The sequence below is a fragment of the Octopus sinensis genome, linkage group LG2, assembly GCF_006345805.1.
Source record: "Octopus sinensis linkage group LG2, ASM634580v1, whole genome shotgun sequence".
Classification (NCBI taxonomy): domain Eukaryota; kingdom Metazoa; phylum Mollusca; class Cephalopoda; order Octopoda; family Octopodidae; genus Octopus; species Octopus sinensis.
In genome coordinates, this window is record NC_042998.1 from 81,392,987 (window position 1) to 81,416,986 (window position 24,000).

At 34.6% G+C, this 24,000-nt stretch overlaps 1 protein-coding gene across 2 annotated transcripts in view; it reads right to left on the minus strand.

Annotated features, from left to right (window-relative positions):
* LOC115232540 overlaps positions 1-24,000 on the minus strand; it is a 96,555-nt gene that overhangs the window by 46,583 nt on the left and 25,972 nt on the right. For both annotated transcript variants that reach the window (XM_029802478.2, XM_029802479.2), the window contains exon 2: positions 16,569-16,661. In XM_029802478.2, the coding sequence (XP_029658338.1) occupies positions 16,569-16,647 (79 nt within the window). In that variant the 5' untranslated portion in view covers positions 16,648-16,661. The remainder of the gene's footprint in view (positions 1-16,568; positions 16,662-24,000) is intronic.

Consider the following 24,000-nt stretch of genomic DNA (forward strand, 5'->3'; position numbering starts at 1 on the left):
CCGGTTATTATCAAAGCTAAAAGTAAATAGAAGGGATCTTATTGTTAATAAGAGAGACACCCTTTTAAAGATGCTAGGTCTTTATTTGATGTTTGTATGAGATAAGAGTAATCAATTGAATTGATATTTTAGGGGAAAGTGTTAATAGTAAAATGATATATCTCTGATATGTAGAATAGAACTGACAGAGCATAGTATATTGTTAAAAAGCCACATGAAAGAAATGTAGTTACGCTGAATGTCTCCTCGCAGAATGATGATGAAGAGCATATATATGCTAATAAAAGCTGGCATTTCAAATGAAACAAAGACAAATGATAAGCAAAAAAAAACAGTTGTTTATATCCGTGTAAGATTGATTTTTATCTAATGCATTTATAAGAGAGGGTTGTTAATACGTTACACCTGTTTTTCTTACCTCGATCAACATACTCATTTAGCAAGCCACATCAATAAAAATGTAAATAACTAGATAAATTAGAATAAATGAAAAGTAGCAAGCTTGACTCTAATATATACATCATGTGTTTTTCTATTTGATATGTGAAACTAAAATATAGTTTATTGGCAACGAAAATATTAGTGAAAATCAACTGAACACAAAAAATTCGAGAAGTTACAGTTTATGAATTTTCTCAATTAAATTCTTTGTATTATTTAGTCACACAATGGATTATTTATATGCTTACTTTTAATGCCTATAATGATAATCATGGGAGGTTTATTTGAATCGAACAGGATAAGCTTGAGCTTATCTGAAATGTTAATGACTTTTGGCTTTGAGAACAGGCGCCCCATCGTTACGAGGTTATCTCCAGATACTACAGGTGGAGTGCAGCAACCTGAAATGCCACTCCGTTCTAATAACCGTAAGACCAACATCGTAGCATTCCACCGTGATCGAATTTGCCTTCTATTCTTTCGGAGTCGATAAATTAAGTACTAATTGCGTACTGGGATCAATCTAATCGACTGGCCCCCTCCCCCAAAATTTCAGGCGTTGTGCCTAGAGTAGAAAAAAACATCTTAGCAACTACTGCACTTGCCTTTACATAGTTGGATCAGAGAACGACTAAGTAGTTTTCTGATTGTATTCTTTAACCAGAGTGTTTAAAGTGATACGTAATTTGTTAACTTATATTATCGAGCTTAAATCGGTAAATCGATATTGGAAATGCAAACAAGACGCACATACATACACACGCATACTTACACACACACCTAGTAAATTCTATAAATTGCGTAGGGTGCCATTTTAACCACAGGTGTGAAGATATCTATTTTTTACAATTTAGTCTAGGTAAGAAAGAAAGCGCACTTGATTTTTCATGCTTTCATATCTTCCAAACCTGTCGAAAAAAAAGAAAAAAAGGAGGGCGTTATCCCCCAAACCTGGGATTGTAACAGTATAAACTAGCTCAAATGCTTGGAAGAGAGTGATCTACTCTAAAGGCGTAAAAGACATCGAATAGTGGTGTTACATCGGACGTCATATGAAGCTTATCAATCAATAGCACAGCATTTTGTTTTTTGTTCCGGCAAATCCTCCAATCAAGTGTAGAAGATAGATATTTTATTTTATGAAGTCAGAAAGAATGAAAGCAAAGTTGGGGTCAGTGGGATTGAAAACCATAGTGCAGAGAAAAGACAATCACTGCAACGGTTTTTGTTATACACTATAGTGGCACTACAACGAAGATTCCAGTTGAACAGATCAACGGAACAACCTGCTCATGAAAGTAACCTGTATATGGCTGTACCCTTAATGTACTTCTTAGAGAGATTCAACGTGACACGGAGTGTGAAAAAGCTGGCCTTGTGAAATACAGGTACAGTACATTTTTGCCAGATGAATGTGAAGTAAAGTGCTTTGTTTAAGAACACAACGCGTCGCCGGGAACTGAACTCATGACCGAGCGATCTTGTGCCAAATGCCCTAACTACTAAGCTACACGCTTTCCCATGCACAAAACAGCACCGACAAATTGTCTCTGTAAATATTATTTTCTTAAACACATCCACATATAATGCTTAGAGATATCGCTTTGCAATGTATTCAGTAAAAAGTTGTTAGACAAGAAGAGTTGTTTCTAATTAAGATTAATTAAATTAAAATAAAAATACAACATTTATAATAATGATAATACACATGTGTGTTTGCTTTGAAGTCGTAGCCAATACAAAGACTTCTTGAATGCGTAAAGGAGATTGTTACAGTTGTGTGGTTACTATATATTTCTGTCGCTATGTGACAACGCAATCAGATCTCACAAAATATTCTTTAGAAATGTTACCGTTTATTTAAACTAACTATTTGTTAATAGTATGACAATTATTCTGTCTTAATGCTACAAAGTCAAATATATGAATTCAGATTTTATCACTTTTCCTACATCAGAGATGATGAATTCTTGTCCAAGCAAGGGACTCACTTAAAGTGCGCGCCATTTAAAAGACCCTCAAAAGATTGAAATGCAACTGGCGTTTTCGCTGGCCGATACTGGAAGGAGTTTTGTGCCTCTCTGATATTCAGCATTTAACGCAGGAGTTCAATAAGAAATATTATCTCAGGACAAATATCGGTTCAGTTAATCTATCGACATTATGAATAGGTTTAACCTGATACGTATGTAGCTATATTAATCAAATATTGACAAAATTGCTCATACTGGATATATATATATTTGTTGTGTGCGTATACATATATAAATGCATATATATATATATATATATATGTATATATATATGTATATATATATATATATATATATATTATATATATATATATATATATATATATATATATATAATATATATATATATATGTGTGTGTGTATATATTTTTATAACTTGTGTGGTAAAAAGCGTGTTTCCCAACCACATGGTTCAGGGTTCATTTCTACTGCGTCATACCTTGGGCAAGTGTTTTGTCCTATAGCCTCGGGCCGACCAAAGCCTTGTGAGTGGATTTAGTAGAGGAAACTGAAAGAAGCCCGTTGTATATGTATATATATATATATATATATATAGTTGTGTGTCTGTGTTTGTCCTCCACCATCGCTTGACAACCGATGCTGGTGTGTTTACATCCCCGTAACTTAACGGTTCGGCAAAAGATACCGATGGAATAAGTACTAGGCTTACAAAGAATAAGTCTTGGGTTCAATTTGGTCTACTAAACGCAGTACTCCAGAAGAGCCGCAGTCAGGTGATTGAAACAAGTACAAGAATAAAAGAATACACACACACACATAATCCCTTATACTTATATAATGTCGCTTCTTAAATTCTTGCAGTCTTTGTAAATTCCTCTGAACTGACGCCACAGCTCTTTCATTTTAACACTGATAAGATATTCATAAATTACTGAATCCATAATGTGTTGTGTTTATTTCTTGGCTTTAATCAGTAAGTTCACTATCAGGCAATTCTGTCTTTCCACATTTCTCTCTTTAGAAACTGTACTTATCGTATGGAAGAACAAATTAGAAACTAAGCTATAATGTGGTTTCGTTGCTAGTGCATTGACGACCTAACATATTGGCAGTGTGGTAATAGTCAGTTGTGTGAGACACACACACATACACATACACACACTTGCGCTCGCACACACACGCACACAGACGTACGTACACACACAGGATAATTAAATTGGTTCTGCTTTAGAATTTTAGCCTGCAGTGGTGTTGTTTTTTTATGATATTAATTCTTTTATGGTGGTGCGACATCATGGCCACAGCCTCTAGGTGAAGCGAATAGCTGAATGAAAGAGCACTTATAAAAAGCATTCTTCTGATATTTGTCTCTTTATGTGTGTTTATGCGAATGTGTATTGGACGTTTGATATGTAAACATAAACTTATTTGAAAAGAGTTAGTATTCTTGCCTGACGGAAAGATTCTGAATATTGATGCGAATATTAATAGTATCACGTCAAAACTAGTGGCTTATCCATTTCAAATTAACTTAAATACTTTCTGAAGAAGTTAGAATTCAATATAAGCTTAGACTTCCAGCAGTGGCTCAGCAGTCAATATCGGTGTGAAATCTGGAGCACATTCGCAATTTTTGACGTTTTAATCCCAAAGCAGTTTGTACGTTGGTTGTGTATCGCCAAATTAATTTTTAATAATCTTTTGAGAACGGTGAAAATGCAGTAGAAGATATTAAACTAGTTTGTTGTACACCCGTATCCGGGTAACTGGAATCGATCTTACACAATTCTATTGACTATAAGATGTTGTATGTATACATACTATTATATACAGGTCATAAAATCATATTAGCCTAATATGATCTCACGACAATGTAATTGTTCAAATCACTTGTGTATAAAGATGAAGCGACAGAAACTAGTTTCTTTCATATTCTTTGTAAATTTGAACCTTCATAATGATGATGAATCATAGAACATTCCTCATAAATGTATATTAAGCTATGAACAGATTAGTCTTGCGCTTAATTGGCTAACATAACAGATGAATTATGAAACAAATAATCCACTTGTATCAGTCATTAGAAGCCGCCGCCCCCCCATTTTCATCGCAATGAAAATTTTGCTCAAATAAATGATAAATGTTTTTGCGTAGAACTATTTAGACCGACCACGCATATATTTAATGACAATATACAATTTTAATCTCAAATCTTACTTCTACGTATTATGAAACAAATATTATATATACATACTAATGTAGAAATATATTTCTGCTTCTCCCAGTAACCATTAAATCTTTATGCCCACAACTCAGATGTAGTCTACGATAACTGGCTTGTCTCATACATGGATACAAGCAAAAGCATCATACACTGCATCTAAAACAAGGCCATTAGATTCATTCGCAAAACTCTACTCAACATACACTCTAACCAGAGGTCAACATACTAACTACCTCCCCTCTCTACCGACTTTATCGCTACTACAGTGGTTTCTAGTCTTTAGTGCTTGTTGGTTTCGACCACCTTGATTCAGTTCCGATTCGCATTTATCTCCCACTCTCGTCACCCACGGTATTTCCATCACCTCTCATTCATTGTTCTAATCACTCTACCTCATTTTTGCTCCCACAGAACATCGACGCCCTGGATCACCACTCCACCACCCCTCGTGCATGGCTTTCGTGTGGACGTGGATTAGCAAATGTTTGAGAACGTAAACTATGTCAAACTTACCAGCTTTTTAAAGCCCTGCTGTAGCCTCATCCTCCACGTTAATCTAAATGCACACACACACACACACACACACACACACACACACACACACACTCACACACATACATATTGGTTTCAAATTTTGGCACTAGGTCAGCAAGTTCGAAGAAGGGTCTAAATCGATTACATTAACTTCTGTGCTCAACTGGTATTTATTTTACCGACCCCGAAATGATGAAATTCAAAGCCGAACCCAGCGACATTTGAATTCAATTGACTTCAGAACATGAAGGCGGATGAGATGCCCGTAACCATTTTGTCCGGCGTGCTAACGAATTTCTCAGGTTGCAGCCTTAGACATACACACATATATATTAGAAAATAAAGATGATATACTTTAACGCTGATTACTGCCTCGTTGTTGTTGCCTATTCATCGCTGATATTATATTCATTATATTCATCTCCAAAAGTTAGGAGATGAATATAATTTGTTATTCAAGTGTCGCTCATAATTGTTCAATGATCAGAAGAAAAACAAAACCCTGCTAGGTTACTGATACCGTAATGCATTGAGCCACAACTCTTAACTAAACCAAGCCCTATAGGGATGAAAATAGGAATAAAACTGAGCTTCGTTGTACCAAAAGAAACAACCGGCGCAATATAAATCTTGCTAATTTGTTAAAACCGTTAATAACCATTAATTGCTTTTTATTTGCCATACGGATGACTTTAATACATAGTAATAATATACAACAGACAAGTACTACTAATATTACTACTAATATTATCGACATTTCAATTCGGGATGGAAATTCTGATTAATCGCGTTGGTCGCCTGCTTATACTGCTACATAAGTGTTATAGAATCTAATTTAATTACGGACAAAATTATCTACAAATCCAAATACAAGATCCTCTCATAAATTTTCCAATACGCCAGAGAAATAATTTGAAGGATTATAGGCACCTTAAGTTTTAAACGTTAACACGTAAGAAGTCAAAATTGATAAGAATAATATTTTCTTTAAAGATATCTCACATATTTCTTTGCGTTTCGTAAATTATATTCACTGGAAAATATCTGTAAAACTTTAAAAATAAAAGACTAGTATTTAAAAGTTTATTGATAAATAGACAATATGATAAACTATACAATAGTTATATTTCAGTAATACACTACACTATACAAGAAAATGAAATGTTGATATAAACATGCAATATATTTTCAATTATAACAAAATCCCACTGGTTTCTACTAGCATTTCATCGTTCCGGAGTCAGTAATTAACAACTAATTAGCGCTGTCTTCAATTAACTAATATATGTAAATATAGTTGATAATTCACGCATCTAGTTAAATATTTTATAACATGATATAGTTGATTTATAATGAAGATGAGTATGGTCAACTATATTGCATAATAAGTATTATGATTACAAACAAAACATTACATATAACAGCTAAATATCCAATAATATTGGTGTATTTTTATGAGAAGAGGGAATTGAAGTTTTTTTGATTTTGCATATAATCTGGATATCTTATCGCAGAAACTTAATTCAACCTCCGCAAACCCCACACGTCCAAATCGGTAATATTGGATCGTTATGGTTCAATACATTACATTATCGATAACCTATCTCAGTTCTATCAGTTTTCTCTCTCATAAGTGTAGTAAAATATCGACCAATAATCAGGTTCATTATTTCTTCAGGAACTGAACATCTACGTTGGCGATAATTATAAGAAAGTGATTGCGTGAAGTTAAATACCGATAAGAATAATTTCACTTGATTTTCTTTAGATTCACACTCTCGTTTCATGAAAGAAATAAAGACGTACATCTTGCTGATAACATACTTCACTTCATAACAATGGCATTAAAGTTTAAAAAAAAATCCCAACAGACTTTTTTGTTTTTGTATTTTTTGTTTATCGAACGAGTGAAAAATATTCTTGCAGATTAAATTCCCACTGGTACCATTTTGATGTTATAATTTCTTCTCATATAAGATGATGATATCATACGTATTGAAAACTGGGAGTGAATCCTTCTATATAGAAAAGTGTTTCTCATTAATGCTTCAATGTAAAGAATTCTCGTCAAGTGAAAAAATAGAATTAATCATATATGACATAACAAGTAGTAAGTTAAGCGTACGCAGAGACCATCAAACTAGTGTTATCTGTTGAGAATTGCTGTATCTGTTGAGAATATTTCATTACATTTACACTCCTAATTTCCTTGATAGAGATTTGAGATTAAACCCCTCATTTCTCCATCATTAAAATATAGGTCTTCTGTGTGTATTTAAGCGGAAGCGAATAAATTACTGAAGACATGCCGATTTCCCTTTGTTTAGCGAAATCCCTGATGTTATCGTCATTGTTATAAAGGATGAAAAAGTTCCCGAGCAAGTCATATACACCCGCGAAATGAGAACGTGGGCTACTTCCGATGTGAGGTTGAAGTTAATTTAGTTGGTGTAACATAAGCTGTTGATATATGTCAGGAACCTATGAACAACCCACTACTCAATCCCTCTCCTTTCTGTGGTTATGGACATGAACCTAGGAAAAACTTCAATATTAATTAAATTACCTGATGTTCACTAATATATTAGTTTGTGACGTAATGACATATATTTCTACATTAAAAGAACTGAAAGGAAAACTAAAAGCTAGATGTAAAAGTAAAAACAAGTGAATATGCACACAATTAGATGAGGTATGTCAGGAAACACTTAGTTTTCTTTATTCACAAACTGATCGTTATCTAATCAATAAGACACACCGAAGCAGACGATAAATGAGAAACTAGCAGCTCGGGAGATTTAAAACATAGCAGAAGCAATATGGCGTGGGTGTATAAAAAAATGCCTTTTGTGGTAGTGGTGTAGTGATATTTCCATTGTTTAGCATTTCATACGCCTATGTAATACATAATGCAATATAGGACTTCCCCCGCTATACATTAATGAATGAACGGATCGATCTATCTATCGTTACGGTTGCACATTGGTATTGATTGCTTCTCTTTGATGTATGCATCCCGTCGATTTTTACTTTATCTTTTTCAAAGGTACGAATGTCTCAGTGTTGAACTGTGCGTTGGATCGAAAAGTAGAGCATAACGGTTTTCCACCATTCACAGTTTCTTTCTCACTACTAACTTAATGTGCAAATACAATGAAATTACTGGCTCATGAAATATAGGGAAAGAGAGCGAGAGAGAATGGAAGAAATTATTTCTTATACATGTATACATTTATCGACTAAGTATATTTCTCATTAGATTTAGAACACTAATTTCATGATATATTTATATATTTTTAAAGTATCATTACAGGGGATAATATGCCAATAGATGTCATGCATACAATCACCTGATTCGTATTTCGTTATAACGGTCTCCTTAGTCATACAAAGGTAACTATTGGTGACTTATGTTTTTTGAAATTCACCAATACATGGGTTAACGATTTTCATAAAATAAGGTATTAATTTGACTCGGTGGATTAGTAGTCTTGCTAAAGTTTTAGACAAGCTATATCGTGGTATATGTGTCAGCCCTTTACGTTCTTGAGTGATGGGCTTAATCCGTCACTAGTTTAACAGCGCACTTTGCCAAGCCCTTAGATGATTTAAACAATTTCGTCCCAGGTTTCTGGTTTGAGTATACCTTCTTTCAATCCATATATTTCAGTGGTCCTTTAAATGACGTTAATTCTGTTACCATTTCCCGAAATACATGATGAAAGTAAAATGCAATTCAACTAGACTCGATAGTCATAAATCTGTTAACGTTAAAAATATTTACCATTGTGTGATCCGGTAGATCGAGTAATTACAAGTTGTCCAACAAAAAATTTACGTTTGAAAAGTTGTGTTCACAAATGAAAGCTGACTGAAACACAGAACGTAACAATAGTGCGGCACATCCATTGAAAATAATATCAGTTGGATATTAGTCTGATGCAATCGAGTTACCTTCACCCCTAAAACTGCTGACCTTATACCGACGTTTGAAACATTATTATTAATTTTATCAATTTTAATACTGTTATATTGGTTTGGCTGAGGTTCGATCTTATTCTTGTTAGGATTTATGTGGGTAGCGGGTTACTACCTTATGTATCCACAAGTTTTCAGCTGTCTTTAAAGTGCTTGAAACCCTTTTGGTAATCCTTGCTGTCACTTAGAGATAAACTTTCTGAAGGTGCTCTACCGGGCATTCTATTCCAATCTCCTTCAGCCATTTGTCTATATCTTTACTTACTGTTCCCAACGCGCCAATTATTAGATGTACGACCTTTACTGTTCTCATGCTTATTATTATTATTATTATTATTATTATTATTATTATTATATTATTATTATTATTATTATTATTATTATTATTGTTATTATTATTATTAGGAGTGGTTGGCGTTAGGAAGGGTATCCAGCTGCAGAAACACTGCCAGATCAGACTGGAGCCTGGTGCAGCCTCCTTGCTTCCCAGATACTGGTCAAACAGTCCAACACATTCTAGCATGGAAAACGGACGTTAAACGATTATTATTATTATTATTATTATTATTATTATTATTATTATTATTATTATTATTATTACTATTCAGTTGTCTTATTTTATCACGTGCTTTCAATGCACTACCAAGCATAGCACTGTGTACCTTGGGTATGTTATATACTTGTCAGTCATGGTGTTTTTGTCTGAATATTTGTCTGAATATTTTTTTATTATACCTAATGCACTTACTATGATAGGAATTGTTTCTGTTTTTAGACTCCACATTCGAGTTACCTCTATTTCCAGGTCCTTGTATTTTGAAAACGTTTCCCGTTTCTTTAAGAGAAACATTGTCATCTGTATGTATTGATACATTGATTAGAAAGCATATTTTCTTCATGATTTCTGGCAACTACATCCGACCTATTGGCCTTAGTTTCTCTGTGTGTATTGGCGTATCCCATTATATGGTTACTTTCTCATTTTCTGTGACATGTGGCGTGTGCCTATACCATCTTTTTGTGTTATTATTCCAGTTTTAGCATAGCTTCCAGTATACATAGGTCCCAACTCAGTGGTGTCTTTGAATATATTCCTTCTTAGCCAGGACTGGGCAGCCAAAGACAATATGGTTTATTGTTTCTTGTCCATTACATATTCTGCAGTTGCATTTCTTTTCATTACATGTTTTTGGTAATTTCTGGTAGGGAGGCGTTGGTCTTGTGCTGCAATTAAAACTCTTTCAGTCACTGCTTTCAGTCCTGAGTTTCTCGGCCTTTGTTGGTCTTTGCTTTTATTATTATTATTACTATATTATTATTATTATTATTATTATTATTATTATTGTTGTTGTTGTTGTTGTTGTTGTTGTGTTGTTGTTGTTGTTGTTGTTGTTGTTGTTGTTGTTGTTGTTATTATTATTATTATTATTATTATTATTATTATATATTATTATTGGTGGCGAGCTGGCAAACTCGTTAGCATACCAGGCTAAATGCTTAACGGTATTTCGCCGTCGCTACATTCTGAGTTCAAATTCCTCCGGGGTCGATAAAATAAAGCACCAGTTGAGCACTGGAGCCGATGTAATCGATTTACCTCTTCTTTCAAAATTTCCGCCGTGTGCTAAAATCTGAAACAATTATTAGTATTATTACAATTGTTATTATTATTTAAACAGACTGAAATTCTGCTGAGTATTTCTGTTGAGAAAGTGGGATATAAGAAATAACTAAAATTCCCTTATATCACTTTAATTTCAAGAACCTTCCTCGGCATTCAAGTTACTCTTAAGAGTGTCAATTGGAGATGTTCGATATGTATCAAAATTCATAATTTTGCTATTCATGTATTTAATTTAGATGATACTATCCCCAAGAGGGAAAGTACTATATTATATACATGACTGAAAACGTTTCCATACCTAACGTTTGAGAGATGTTCATCTTCAACTCTTGATGCCCCTCGTTTTCTTTTTATTTTCACATACTCTCTCATTCACTGCTGTTCTACATTGTGTCTTCTTTTTCACAATAGCAATATCATCGTTTCTCATGTGTAACGTAACATATGAGATGTTAAAAAACCAAAATAGCTAAACTTCATTTGAGTTTACCACTGAGTGAAGCTAGCGCTCATAGGAATTCTCTGTTCAGATCAGTTATTTTCTTCTCGTATAACTTCAGAGTACAATCCCAGCAATGTTGTCATATTTTCTTTTGTTTTCCTTTATATATATATATATATATATATATATATATATATATATATATATCTTTTGAACTGGATTCAGTTTCATTGTATTTAACTGTCCTTTCATTCGACAGACCTTAGGCAATGGTAACTCTATGGTTGTGCGGACGTTATATTTCACACAATTAGACTCTAAGGATTCTTTCGTTTTCAACATTAAGGTGTGATGCTCGCATCCATTCCAATGATGCATGCTTACCTAATCCAGCTAACGTGTCTCGTAACTATTGGTGATGCACAAGTTTATCGATCCACTTCTTAAGCTTCATCTACCATTTACCCCCATAATAATTCTTTGCAATGCAATTTTCAGCTTGTAGAATGTGTTTACTTATATCTTTGAGCACTTAACTTCGTGTTTCAAGTCCAATCAATGCTATTTTCTTCAATTTTTATACAGATTTTGTAGTTTATAAAATGTCTTCCCTCTGTGTAATACATATACGGTAAAATAAGTTTACGATGCAGTTCACCATGCAGCATCACTATCTTACGTGTTTTGCACCTGTCCTAACCTCTTCGCTCCTTTTTTCCAAGAATCTCAGCTCCGTACTTTATCTACGAGAAACTCAAGCGTTTATGGCTATACTTAAAATTGCTGTTCTTGCTATTATCATTCGGAAGTCTAAATAATAAATTATCGGTGAAGAACTGAGCTTGTTCCAATCGACTACTTATATTCAGGCAAAATTGCAGGCCTCATTTCTAAAGTAGAAACCCTTAATATCACACACACACACACAATAATATCATATGTATGGTTTTCCTTTGAGTTTTATTTAAGTTCCTCTTGAGAGAGTTCAAACCGGTCTCTAATAAAGTGACAGAACTTTTTCAGTTAGGAGAGTTCCCAGTATTTGTAAATATGTAATTGAATTGATGTGTTTGTTGAACTCTCGATGCATTCACCCAAGTATAAGCATCAATTCGTGAAAAGAATCTCAGATAGATATCTTTTGGAATGTTGCCAAATCTTCACTGTTCCAAATCTTCACGATGCCACAAATAAATTGAATTTCGCGAATCCGTGTGAGTTTCTTTTGCTTTTTCACCATGAAACCAAGTATCTCTACGTTTTTGAGCAAATTTATTGGTGCATAACCTAATGCACATGTAACTGTGGCTTCAAATAACTAATTGTGGGTACAAATAAATTCATATTCGCGGTACAAGAGCTGTACGTTACGCATTAATTTGCTTTGAATGATCTCTTTTTCCTGCACCTTTGTTTGTACATTCACATCTGCTGGGCAGCTGACCTCAACGACAATGCATGAATTTTGTTCTCTGTTTCACAGAACAATATCAGCTCTGTTGTTTTTGCACTGAGTTGATTGGGTTTGTTTCACCCGTATTCTTTGTTTTTGAAGGTGTGAATGCATGCAGGTTCTGACACGCCTCTGGTACATATGTCAGGTAAACTTTTCTACAGATAACTTTCTAAATGTTCTTTACGACTATATCACGACTCAGGGGTATGTATGTATGTATGTATGTATGTATGTATGTATGTATGTATGTATGTATGTATGTATGTATGTATGTATGTATGTATGTATGTATGCATCTATATATGTATATATGTATGAATGCATGTATGTATATCATTATTATAGTTGTTGCTATCGTTGTAATAATATTGAAGACAATCAACGACAAGTGACAATGTCAATTACATCAGATCTATTGAACTGCACCAATTAGTTACATCATTTTATCTTTGTGTTCAAAATCCCACCGGGATAAAGTAGCATTTCATCTTTCCGGAGTCAATAATTAACAATTAATTACATAGCATAGTCTGTTTAATTAACTAATGTCATTCCCAGATTGTATGACAATGCACTAGGATTCTATAAAAGATTTCAATGTTATTATGAGGCAATATACGGTAAGTTGGTAGAGCGTTGAACAGAACATCTTGAAGTATTTGCGTACGTATTTGTTGGATTCTAAGTTCAAAGCTGATGCACTCAAATTTCAATTTAGCTTTTATTCGTCGAGCGAGTCGATAATAAAATGTATCAATCTGCAATATGTTGTCTTTTTTCCTCTCTTACACATTATCATTAACTTATGATGTATTTTAGATTTTTGTCAGAGAAAAGTTGAGATGATTTGATAAATTTTGTTAAAATTCTATCAAAATTATATTCCGATGAAGTTCACAATTGTTCATTATTATCATCTGTGTCTTAGCATCCTTCCTTTAAATCTCTTCTTTGCTTCATTTTTTAAATCCCAGCGTTGTACCTTATCACAGAGAAACCTACACATTTATTACCATACTTTGTATTGTTGTTCATATTGTCGTTGTTTTAATGACAGTATCGTGCAGAAAATCTTTGAAGATGAATTCACCTGTCGATTGTATGTTATATAAAGACAGTACATATGCCATATAAAATTATAAGCTGAACGAATCCTTCACTTACATTAAATACTGCATCAGTAACATAAATTTAGATCTAATAATTTTATAATATAAAGAAATCATATTTTATGTACAATCAACTTTTGAGGAGCAAATTACACCCCAAAAGTTGATCATTGTATCAGCATGAATCAGACATAAGCTGTTTTTAACGTTACTGGTTGTTGTCATCTAGATACTAAAAATCTATTATAAAAATATAGGTCACTTTGACAGATATACATTCAACTGAATGTCATCTACTATTGGCAAATATGAAAGACGTTTGATATATGCTTAGTGAGATAAAAGATCTTTGAAGGATATTTACAGAATTGATCGATAGTTTGAACATCGCCAAGTTTGTCATTTAATTCGAAACACCACAGACTCCGGAGAATCTAGCGATGTGACGTCAGTAAAAGTACAAAAACGTCTTATCAGGAAGTACAAAGGAAAACGTATGCTTCATTCTATTATCTTCCTCGCCCCTAGGCACCAAAGATCGTATCACGTTCTAGGAATTAGCTATGTATTGCTGTATATATACGTTTTTTGCGTTTATAAGTATGGCTTGGTAGTTAAGGTGTTGTACTCACGATTGCGAGATCGTGGGTTCGCTCCCCAGATAGTGCGTTGTGTTGTGTTCTTGAACAAAGCACTTCATTTCAAGTTGCTCAGCGATCATTTCGACATCTAACACGTGGCACCCGTTGTACCTGTACAGGTAATGTCAATCTGATGGAGGGGATGAGCTTATGTCTACACAAACATTTGATCACTATAAACAATTCATATGTGTGATTGTTCGGTAAAAAATTGTCGATCCCTCATAGGTTGTCTAACGAAGGGAGAGTCCATCATATATATATATGATTTTGTGCATGTATATATATGTATATGGGTGTATGTGTATATACAATTATGCATTCGTAAGTACAGGTCTGTATGTTTGCGTGTGTGTCTGTGAATGTATCTGTGCCGCGTGTAGATATGTGTGGATGTATGTTTATAGTTACAATACATGCTATTATTTTATCATCAACCCTCCGCACTCTCCATAAGTCTCACTATGGACAACTACACTGTTGATCTACATCTATTCTCCCAATCCTAATAGCCCAGTTCCTAACAGCTTACTAACCCTTTCAATTCTATTTATAGTTATCCTACAAATACTTCATAATCCATGGCTCTAAGCACACTGAACGCTATTCTTATATAATTACAATTCACCTTGTGATTGCAATTATATTTCTTTGTCGTAAGTTTCCTGCCGTTTCTGGACAGCCATCTCACCTTTTTCCCTACCTCAGCCACTACTTTGATCATCACTGTCCTACGTGTTGATTCCTTTAATATCTGACTACCCCACGCCATGCATATCTCTTTCCACACCATTCATTCGCATATTGGTTCTTTCCTGTCCACTCAAAGTTCATTCTTCAAATGTTCTTGTATCTTTCTGTCCAACTCAAACTCTTTAATTGTTTCTCACTCTTTGAAGTATATCAAATATCCGAAGCCTTAAACAGTTCTACTTCTCAATAACACATGTTCTCTTTCTCTTCAAACTACTATTAATATAGGTGGCTCACTTTGACGTTAACTTATAATATTTGGTATTTTAAAATCAATTACATTCGCATTATAAACTGGAAGTTTATAGAATCTTATCAAAGTTCCGCAAAGAATTCATTTCATACACTAGCAGTTATCATACCCCTAACATTTTAAAATGTAGCTTATATTGAAATGTACCTGCTCCCATCATACCACATAATTTCTTTTGCTATTTCATTAGTAATGTCCCATTTCGATACGTGTTCATCTCTGGCAGTTCGTCTTGGGCACGTATCAGTACAGAAATAAGCTACATTGCGTACCTGGTCTTGAGTACTACAGCTCACATACAGAAAGGCGAGATGATTGTCTCAAATGCGCTTTACTCTTCATTTCATTAAATAGAAAGGTATATAAGAGTATTCAATGTCAGCTAATCGCAAGATAAATAAAGAACTAGCGGAACGATAACTATCTTCTTGGCTGATATGAATTGTTCTTTACAAAAGTGATTTATTAATTTAATCATTACTTTTATACGTTTGTTAACAAAGAAATTGCGATTGTGTCCTGCGTAACAATAAGAATAGGTTGCAACAGTTGAATGTACTTGAGTTAGTTAATTACTTTTCTTTCTTGTTTTGTGGCTAAGGACGAAAAAATGTTGCAAAACAATCATATTGTGAAATATAATTTACGTGATTAACGTTTAAATTCTTAATAAATATAATACACAAAACATTGCCTGCCTGATTTCTCAGAGGAAAACACATAAACACATACACACACACACATACATATACACACACACACAGACACATATCTGACAAGTCGCAAATTCTCCGTTCTCCATTTTGCAAGACATTTTCTGAGCGTTACCCACTATTCTCGTCTCCTTGGCCCCAAGGGTTCCAGTTGATCATGATCAACTGGAACCCTCGTCGTCGTAACCGACAGAGTGCCACGACGACATATTTGTGAATAATTGCAGATAATTTTCTTGGGAAACTTTTTCCAGGGAAGAAAGAAATCATATAACAAGAAAATATTTAACTAAACATGAGTTACAATTTCATAATAGCAACTATTACTCAAAAACACAGTGTGACCCAAATATACAAAATTTGTAAGCGTGTACACTTAGAAGCGTAGTATAGAAGATGAAGTTACCGTATACCGCTCCAGCGAGGCAGACGATGAGTAAAGCACTAAGTAGAGAGAGTCCTGATAAAATTGTCTTTGACTCCATGTGACGGCAGAAAACTGAAGAAGAAAAGAGAAAACGAAAGGTTAAACAGTGTGAATAACTTGTTTCTTATGTTCAAAAGTCTATCTATCTATCTATCTATCTATCTATCTATCTATCTATCTATCTATCTATCTATCTATCTATCTATCTATCTATCTATCTATCTATCTATCTATCTATCTAACTAACTAACTATCTATCTATCTATCTATCTATCTATCTATCTATCTATCTATCTATCTAATTCCTTTACACATTATATATGTAGGTGTGTTTATAAATTTATATATATATAAATGTATGTATGTACACATATATATGTGCATGTGTGCATGTGCGTATATATATATTTGGTTTCAAATTTTATCACAAGGCAAATAATGTCGGGGTTGTTGAAGGCATAGCTGTGCGTGCTTCGATATATTCTAATATATATTTAGGTGTGTGTTTGTGTGTGTATGTGTGTGAGTGTGAGAGCATGTATGTGAGAGTGTGTGTATTAGTACAGAAAAGTGAGCGCGCGCGTGCTAGCGTGTGTATATGCGTATACGTGGGCGTATATAAACTTGATATTTATTGAAATTCTACTTTGACGCACCTGATATAATTGATTGTGCAAATGAATATCTGAATGCACAATAGATTGCTCAGGGTTTAGCAGTTAAACAGTTGTCAACGGGTTGGGTCTTAGAACATCGAGAATGCAAACAAATGCACACACAATAAAACAAACTGCTGAGTTGACAGATAACAAAGCGGAATAGCTGTGAATCGTATGACATCGATCAAATAACTTAGAAACTTCAAGTACCTGTTTTAATTGGTACGCTGAGTAAATGTCTATTGATGTATCATTGATTACAAGCGAGCCGTGTAACGCTGAATCAGTATAATGTTGATATAATCAGTAAATGCTTGTTTGGTTCATGTCTTGTCGTTGTAATAATTTATCTTTGATCAAGAATCCTAACTACGGACGTGGAGTTCACTCATCTATAAGAATAGGCACCCACCCCTTCTGAAACGGTCTCTTTCTGAGATTAACGGTACCCTTGTCTTACTTTACCTTAATTTATTTTACCCATAGGCTCTTTTCCAAAGTATGGAAAACGTCTGTCCTATTTCCAAGGAGCTCTGACATCGTAAGCCCTAACGTGTTTCTCTTTCAACAATTCTTTCAACAAGTGAAACAAATGTAAAGAACAAACAACTCTATTCCTTTTGCCGTCTTACTTTTCTCAGATACCACCAATAGAATCTCAGTGAAGCCGCATATACCGGAGAACTGATCGCACATGTAACATTCTTGTTCTCAAGCGTAGACAGGATGGTCTATCTACGGCTTCTTGCTAAATTTAGCTACCACTTCTTCATAATGCACTCTACTATTTCTGTAGAAGGAGAAACCGCTATATGGGTGTTTTCCAACCTATGCAAAGAGTGTGTCCTATTTTCAAGGGACCGAACATCGCTAACTATTCTACGTTTCTTAACTTTCAACTATTTTCTCAGATTACAAATTACTGTGTTCTTAAAGGAAAAACCAATCGAATAATATCAACGATGCCTGAAAGCGATACAAATGATCGTTGCAGCAGTAAAATGTTCGTGATATGCCTGCTCAGTCAGGGCTTATATAAGAGCGAGTAACAATACGAATTAGTAGTTCCTCGGCTGTTATAATTCCTTCTAAGGCAATTTTCTTATCAATAACAGCAAGGGTTTTAACTATGTCTAAAAGGTGAATCTCGTATTTAATTCGCCCCATTTATCTTCCGTACCATTAAGAGAATGTCTTCCAGTGTGTTCACTCATGTTACAATTGGTTTAACCTTATATTTGATTATTTTTTCATGCGATCTTTCACCTGTATATCATCGACTTATAAGCTTTTACTTCAAAAATCCATAGTCACATGCCGATGATACCATTTCACCATTTACCAAACTTCCACAACCTTAATCTGCATGTAACATAAATATCTCCCACCAGGCCTGCTTTGTCGCGAATTTAGGGAATCGAATAAGCCTTAATTTCGAGCGTAATTTGACTACAGCTATACACAAACATGCAAGTCACTCACAAACACTCATATATATATATACAAACACGGACATTCAAATACACACACAGACACAAACATAGAGACACACACACACACAAATAGACACACATATACATCGATATTCCACGGTATGATACTGAAGTTACATATGACGAATGACTGTTCTCCAATGTCTACTGTTACTAATCGACTCCTATATTTCTCCTTCTCCTTCTGTCGCCTCTATCCACATTTCATAGTGCACAGAACTCCAGACGTTCAGACTACATCTCTGACATGTTGAAGACTATTGCATCACATCATAAAGTTCCATCCAATTCAAAATACAAGTATACTCTTCGAAAACGCTGTCTGAGATGCCGAGCAATGATACACATGGAGATTAGAAATCAGTAGGCTGTTCAAACTCAGACGCTAGAGAAACTCGTAAAACTTAAAATGAAACATAATGTTATTCTCGGATCATTTTCTTTGCCGACTGCTTAATAGGGATATTTAACTTTTTGTGCTTTTTTATCATTTGTTGTTATTTTGTAGTGATCTAACTTAGAGCAACTTCATTGAAATATCTCGTTTTAAAGCTCTACTCACTTTTAATAATGTAGATAACTGTATAGTTTATTGTATAGTATATTATATATTATATATATCTGCCCTGTATAATACTAATAATATCATATAACATGTAATTACATGCATGCATGTACATACTCATGCAAACATATAAACACATGCATGCATATAGCAGACATACACGCATACATGCATGCGTGGTTGAGCACGCATGTCTTTATGCGCGTATTTATTTATATGCATACAATGGGTATCTGACTGGGTAGCTATGCTTTCATTGGGGAGCAAATAAAATAATATGAAAGCGATATCAACATGACAGAAACAGCTAAAATAATAAGCTACTTGATAGAAGAAAAACAACTTTGATAATATATAACAATTCGGAGATTACTAGAGTGACATTTCAAATGCGTATACAAGATTGCACATATTCTTAGATTCATAAACATACCAAACACACGAATTAAACAATAAAACACAAAACCCCCAAACGTGTATTGTTTGCTGTATATTATTTATTTTATGTATAATATTCTGTTGGAAGGAAAGATGACATATAACTTATAGAAATACTGACCGCGTGACAGCAAAAGAGCAACTTGTAATAACAGGCTCGTACATGCATATACAGAGCACAAATACGACATCCATGCAAGCACAAACGCATACGTACACAAACACACACATACACACATGTACACACTCACAGACACACTCAGAAAAACATTTGTACATATACAGAGAAAACAGCATGCATAAATAGATAACAACATAAATGAGAGATATGCAAAGAGATATGTGATGTGTGCTCTGTGTACATAAGGATATACAATCATTAGTGTAAAAATTCGTTCATACTTTGCAATGTATCAACTACGTCGCGTTTTACTAAATTCCAACTAAATATGAAGAGAAAGGGAATAAAGTGATTAATTATTCATATTCCCCTCTGGAAAATACTTTTGTTGATATCGATTTGTTTATTGTGCATGACTCAATGCTTACGTATGCAATCACATGACCAGATCTTTACATAAAATCCAATATACATCAGTTTCTCCCTGATTAACAACATTGATTAACTGTATTGCTTATAAAAGCAAAAGAAAGTAACATTAATTTGTTCAGTCTTTAAATTTTATAGCTTGCACTGCTTAAATGATACACAACGGACCACTCAAACGAACTTTGAATTCTGTTGGTTGCTCTTAAATTGGAGTCGGTCCTTTCACTATTATCAGTAATACAATAGAGAACTTCCCGATTCCTTTTGACCATCATTAAATCAAATAGATTAATTCAATATTCCCATTATCGTTCTATGGTAGAAGCTTTTATCACTATTGTAAAAAGTATTTCAACATAGTGAAATTCAAATCTCTACCTAAATAAGCCGGAATTAACGTATCGCTAATTTAGTTTCATGTTTGATTTCTTACTCATGTACAATATCATGAATTCGTAAAGATGAAATGCGATTTTTTGTTGTTCATGCTTTTCCAAAGGCAATAAATCGTTATATGTTGTTTTATAATTAAAATATACTTAAAATGAGTGTAAATACGGATACTTCTTGTTTTATTTATTTATTTTTTTAGTTTTCTCAGTGTAAAAACAAAATGAGCGACGATAACTGTTGTAGATCATCTATGTCTGAAGTGATTGTAGTGGTGAACGTAGAGATTTGAAGAGACAGACATCTGATTCAAATTCTTGTGACAGAATAATCAAAATATAAGAGCGGGTGAGATGTATTTTAGTGTTAATGTTAGCTGATTACCACGTGGTTTTGGGCTCATTCCGCTCCGACAAGACCTTGTGAGTGAATCTGATTGACGGACACTGCTTCTAAGCCCGTCGTACGTACGTACGTACGTATGTATGTATAGATAGATATATGTGTGAGCGCGCATGTTTGTGTGTGTGTGTGTGTGTGTGTAGGCACAGGAGTGGCTGTGTGGTAAGAAGCTTGCTTTCCTACCACATTTTTCCGGGTTCAGTCCCACTGCGTGGTAACTTGGGCAAGTGTCTTCTACTATAGCCTCGGGCCGACCAATGCCTTATGAGTGGATTTGGTAGACGAAAGCTGAAAGAAGCCCGTCATATATATATATATATATATATATATATATATATATATGTATATACACATATATATACGTATATATATATATATGTATGTAAGTGTCTGTGTTTTCCCACCACCACCAACCGATGTTGGTGTGTTTACGTCCCCATAACTTAGCCGTTCGGCAAAAGAGACTGATAGAGAAAGTACTAGGCTTACAGAGAATAAGTCCTGGGATCAATTAGTTCGACTAATGGTGGTGTTTCAGCACGGAGGCAGTCAAATGACTGAAACAATTAAAAAGATTAAAAGAGCAATATATATATAGATATATATATATGTGGAGGCGCAATGACCCAGTGGTTAGGGCAGCGGACTCGCGGTCGCAGGATCGCGGTTTTGATTCCCAGACCGGGCGTTGTGAGTATTTATTGAGCGAAAACACCTAAAGCTCCACGAGACTCCGGCAGGGGGTGGTGGCGATCCCTGCCGTACCCTTTCGCCACAACTTTCTCCCACTCTTTCTTCTGTTGGCCTGCTCGCTTAGCCAGTGGGGTGGCGTAATTTGAAGGCTTAAACAATGCGAAGCGCATTGTGACCAGCGATGTGTAGCAACATCTGATAGCTTGGTCGGTCACGTGATCACGTGATATATATATATACATACACACTCATATATATATATAGATATGAGTGTCTGTCGTTGTGGTTCTCTTTTTCTCCACCACCACTTGCCAACCAATGTTGATTTGCTCTTGCCTCTGTCACACAACGGTTCGGCAAAAAGGACCGATGGAATAAGTACCAGACCTAAGAATAAGCATTGGTGTTAACTCGTTTTACAAGATCATTCATAGTGATGCGCCAGCATGTCCGCAGTCCAATGAGTGAGACGAGTAAAAAATAAAAGATTGAAAAGAAACAAAGGAAAATGGTTACAGTATAAATGACAAAACAGTCAACTAGAGTTCAGCTTAAATATGATTTATCTCGTTGAAGTGAAACAGGAGCAATACGCTCAGCGGCTACTTTTAATGAGTTACAAAATCTTATATTATTATAGAGAAATGCCAATGTTATAGCAAGCTGGCATTCTTTAAGACACAACTTAAAGTTCATAATTCTTTCAGGAAACACAAGTAGCAACAAAATCACTGCTCTAATGCCATTGCCTCTACTGTAATGATGATGATAGTGGTGATGATGATGATGATGACGATGATGATGATGAGATGATGATGAGATGATGACGATGATGATGGTTATGAAGATGATGATGGTGATGATGATGATGATGATGATGATGATGATGATGATGATGATGATGACGATTATGATGATAAAAATAATAATGACGATGGTGAGAGATGATGACAATCGCGACGGCATCGGATTTTATTTATTTATTTATTAACGAGAAGCATTTAATCGTCCGAGCGACTGAAACCTCTAGCCGTTGATTTAATATGACAGTGGCCGAGTACTCCGCCTATATGAATTGCTTCTTGAACTGATATTCAAGCTGAATCTCTTCAGATAATTTATGCACTCGAGCATGAGTGAAACGCCAATTAATGATTATCAGAATAATGGTTTCAAATTTTGGCACGGGGCCAGCAATTTCAAGGATGGGATTAGTCGATTACGTCGATCTCAGTAATCAAATGGGTGATTTTATGAACCCTGAAAGGTGAAAGGCAAAGTTCATCATGGAGGAATTTGTATGTAAAGACGGACGAAATACCACTAAGTTTTTTCCTGACGTGCTAAACGATTCTGGTGATGGAGATGATCACTAGCCCAACGTTTGTGGGTTAGACCATCCCTTCACCCTCGGTATTTTATTCGTACATTTATTTTATTGACTCCAAAATAGGAGAAACATATTTAACCTTAGTGAGATTCAAACTCAGAAAGTAAAGAACCGGAAAAAATACCGCGTGGTGTTCAGTCGATTCTGACAATCTACTCTAAACTAATATTTTTTTCTCAGATTTTGGAACAAAGCTCGGAAATTTCGGGGAGGTGGAAGTCAAAAACGTTGACACATCGACCTCCGTAGTACAGTGGGAAGATACTTTATCGACATCAAAAGAATAACAGGCAATGTTGACCTCGACAAAATTTAATGTCGAAACGTAAAGCCATATCCTCGTAAAATACTGTCTAAGTAATCTCAAATTTTAAAGCAGACAAAATTTCTTAAGTTTTCTTAAACATTCTCGAGAACAACACTATGTACAAAACCAAGTATATGGCACCCTAAGCATAACACCAACATGACCTTCTAAGTTGTTACTTGAGGTCTCTGGCTGAGACTTGGAGCCAACTTGTACAAATGCAAAGCAAAAGTCAAACATAAAATAGTAATAATAATAATAATAATAATAATAATAATAATAATAATAATAATAATAGTATGAGATCATGGAGAACCACACTAACTTTGAACAGTGACAATGAATCTCTAAATGCTGGTGATGTAAAAATTTCATGTGGCATTTTCCAGGGTGACTCACTATCACCACTCCTCTTTTGTTTAGCCTTAATACCTCTCTCAAAATTGCTCAATGACGCTCAGTACGGATATAAAATGTTTGATAAAAATATAAATCATCTCATTTACATGGATGATTTAAAGCTC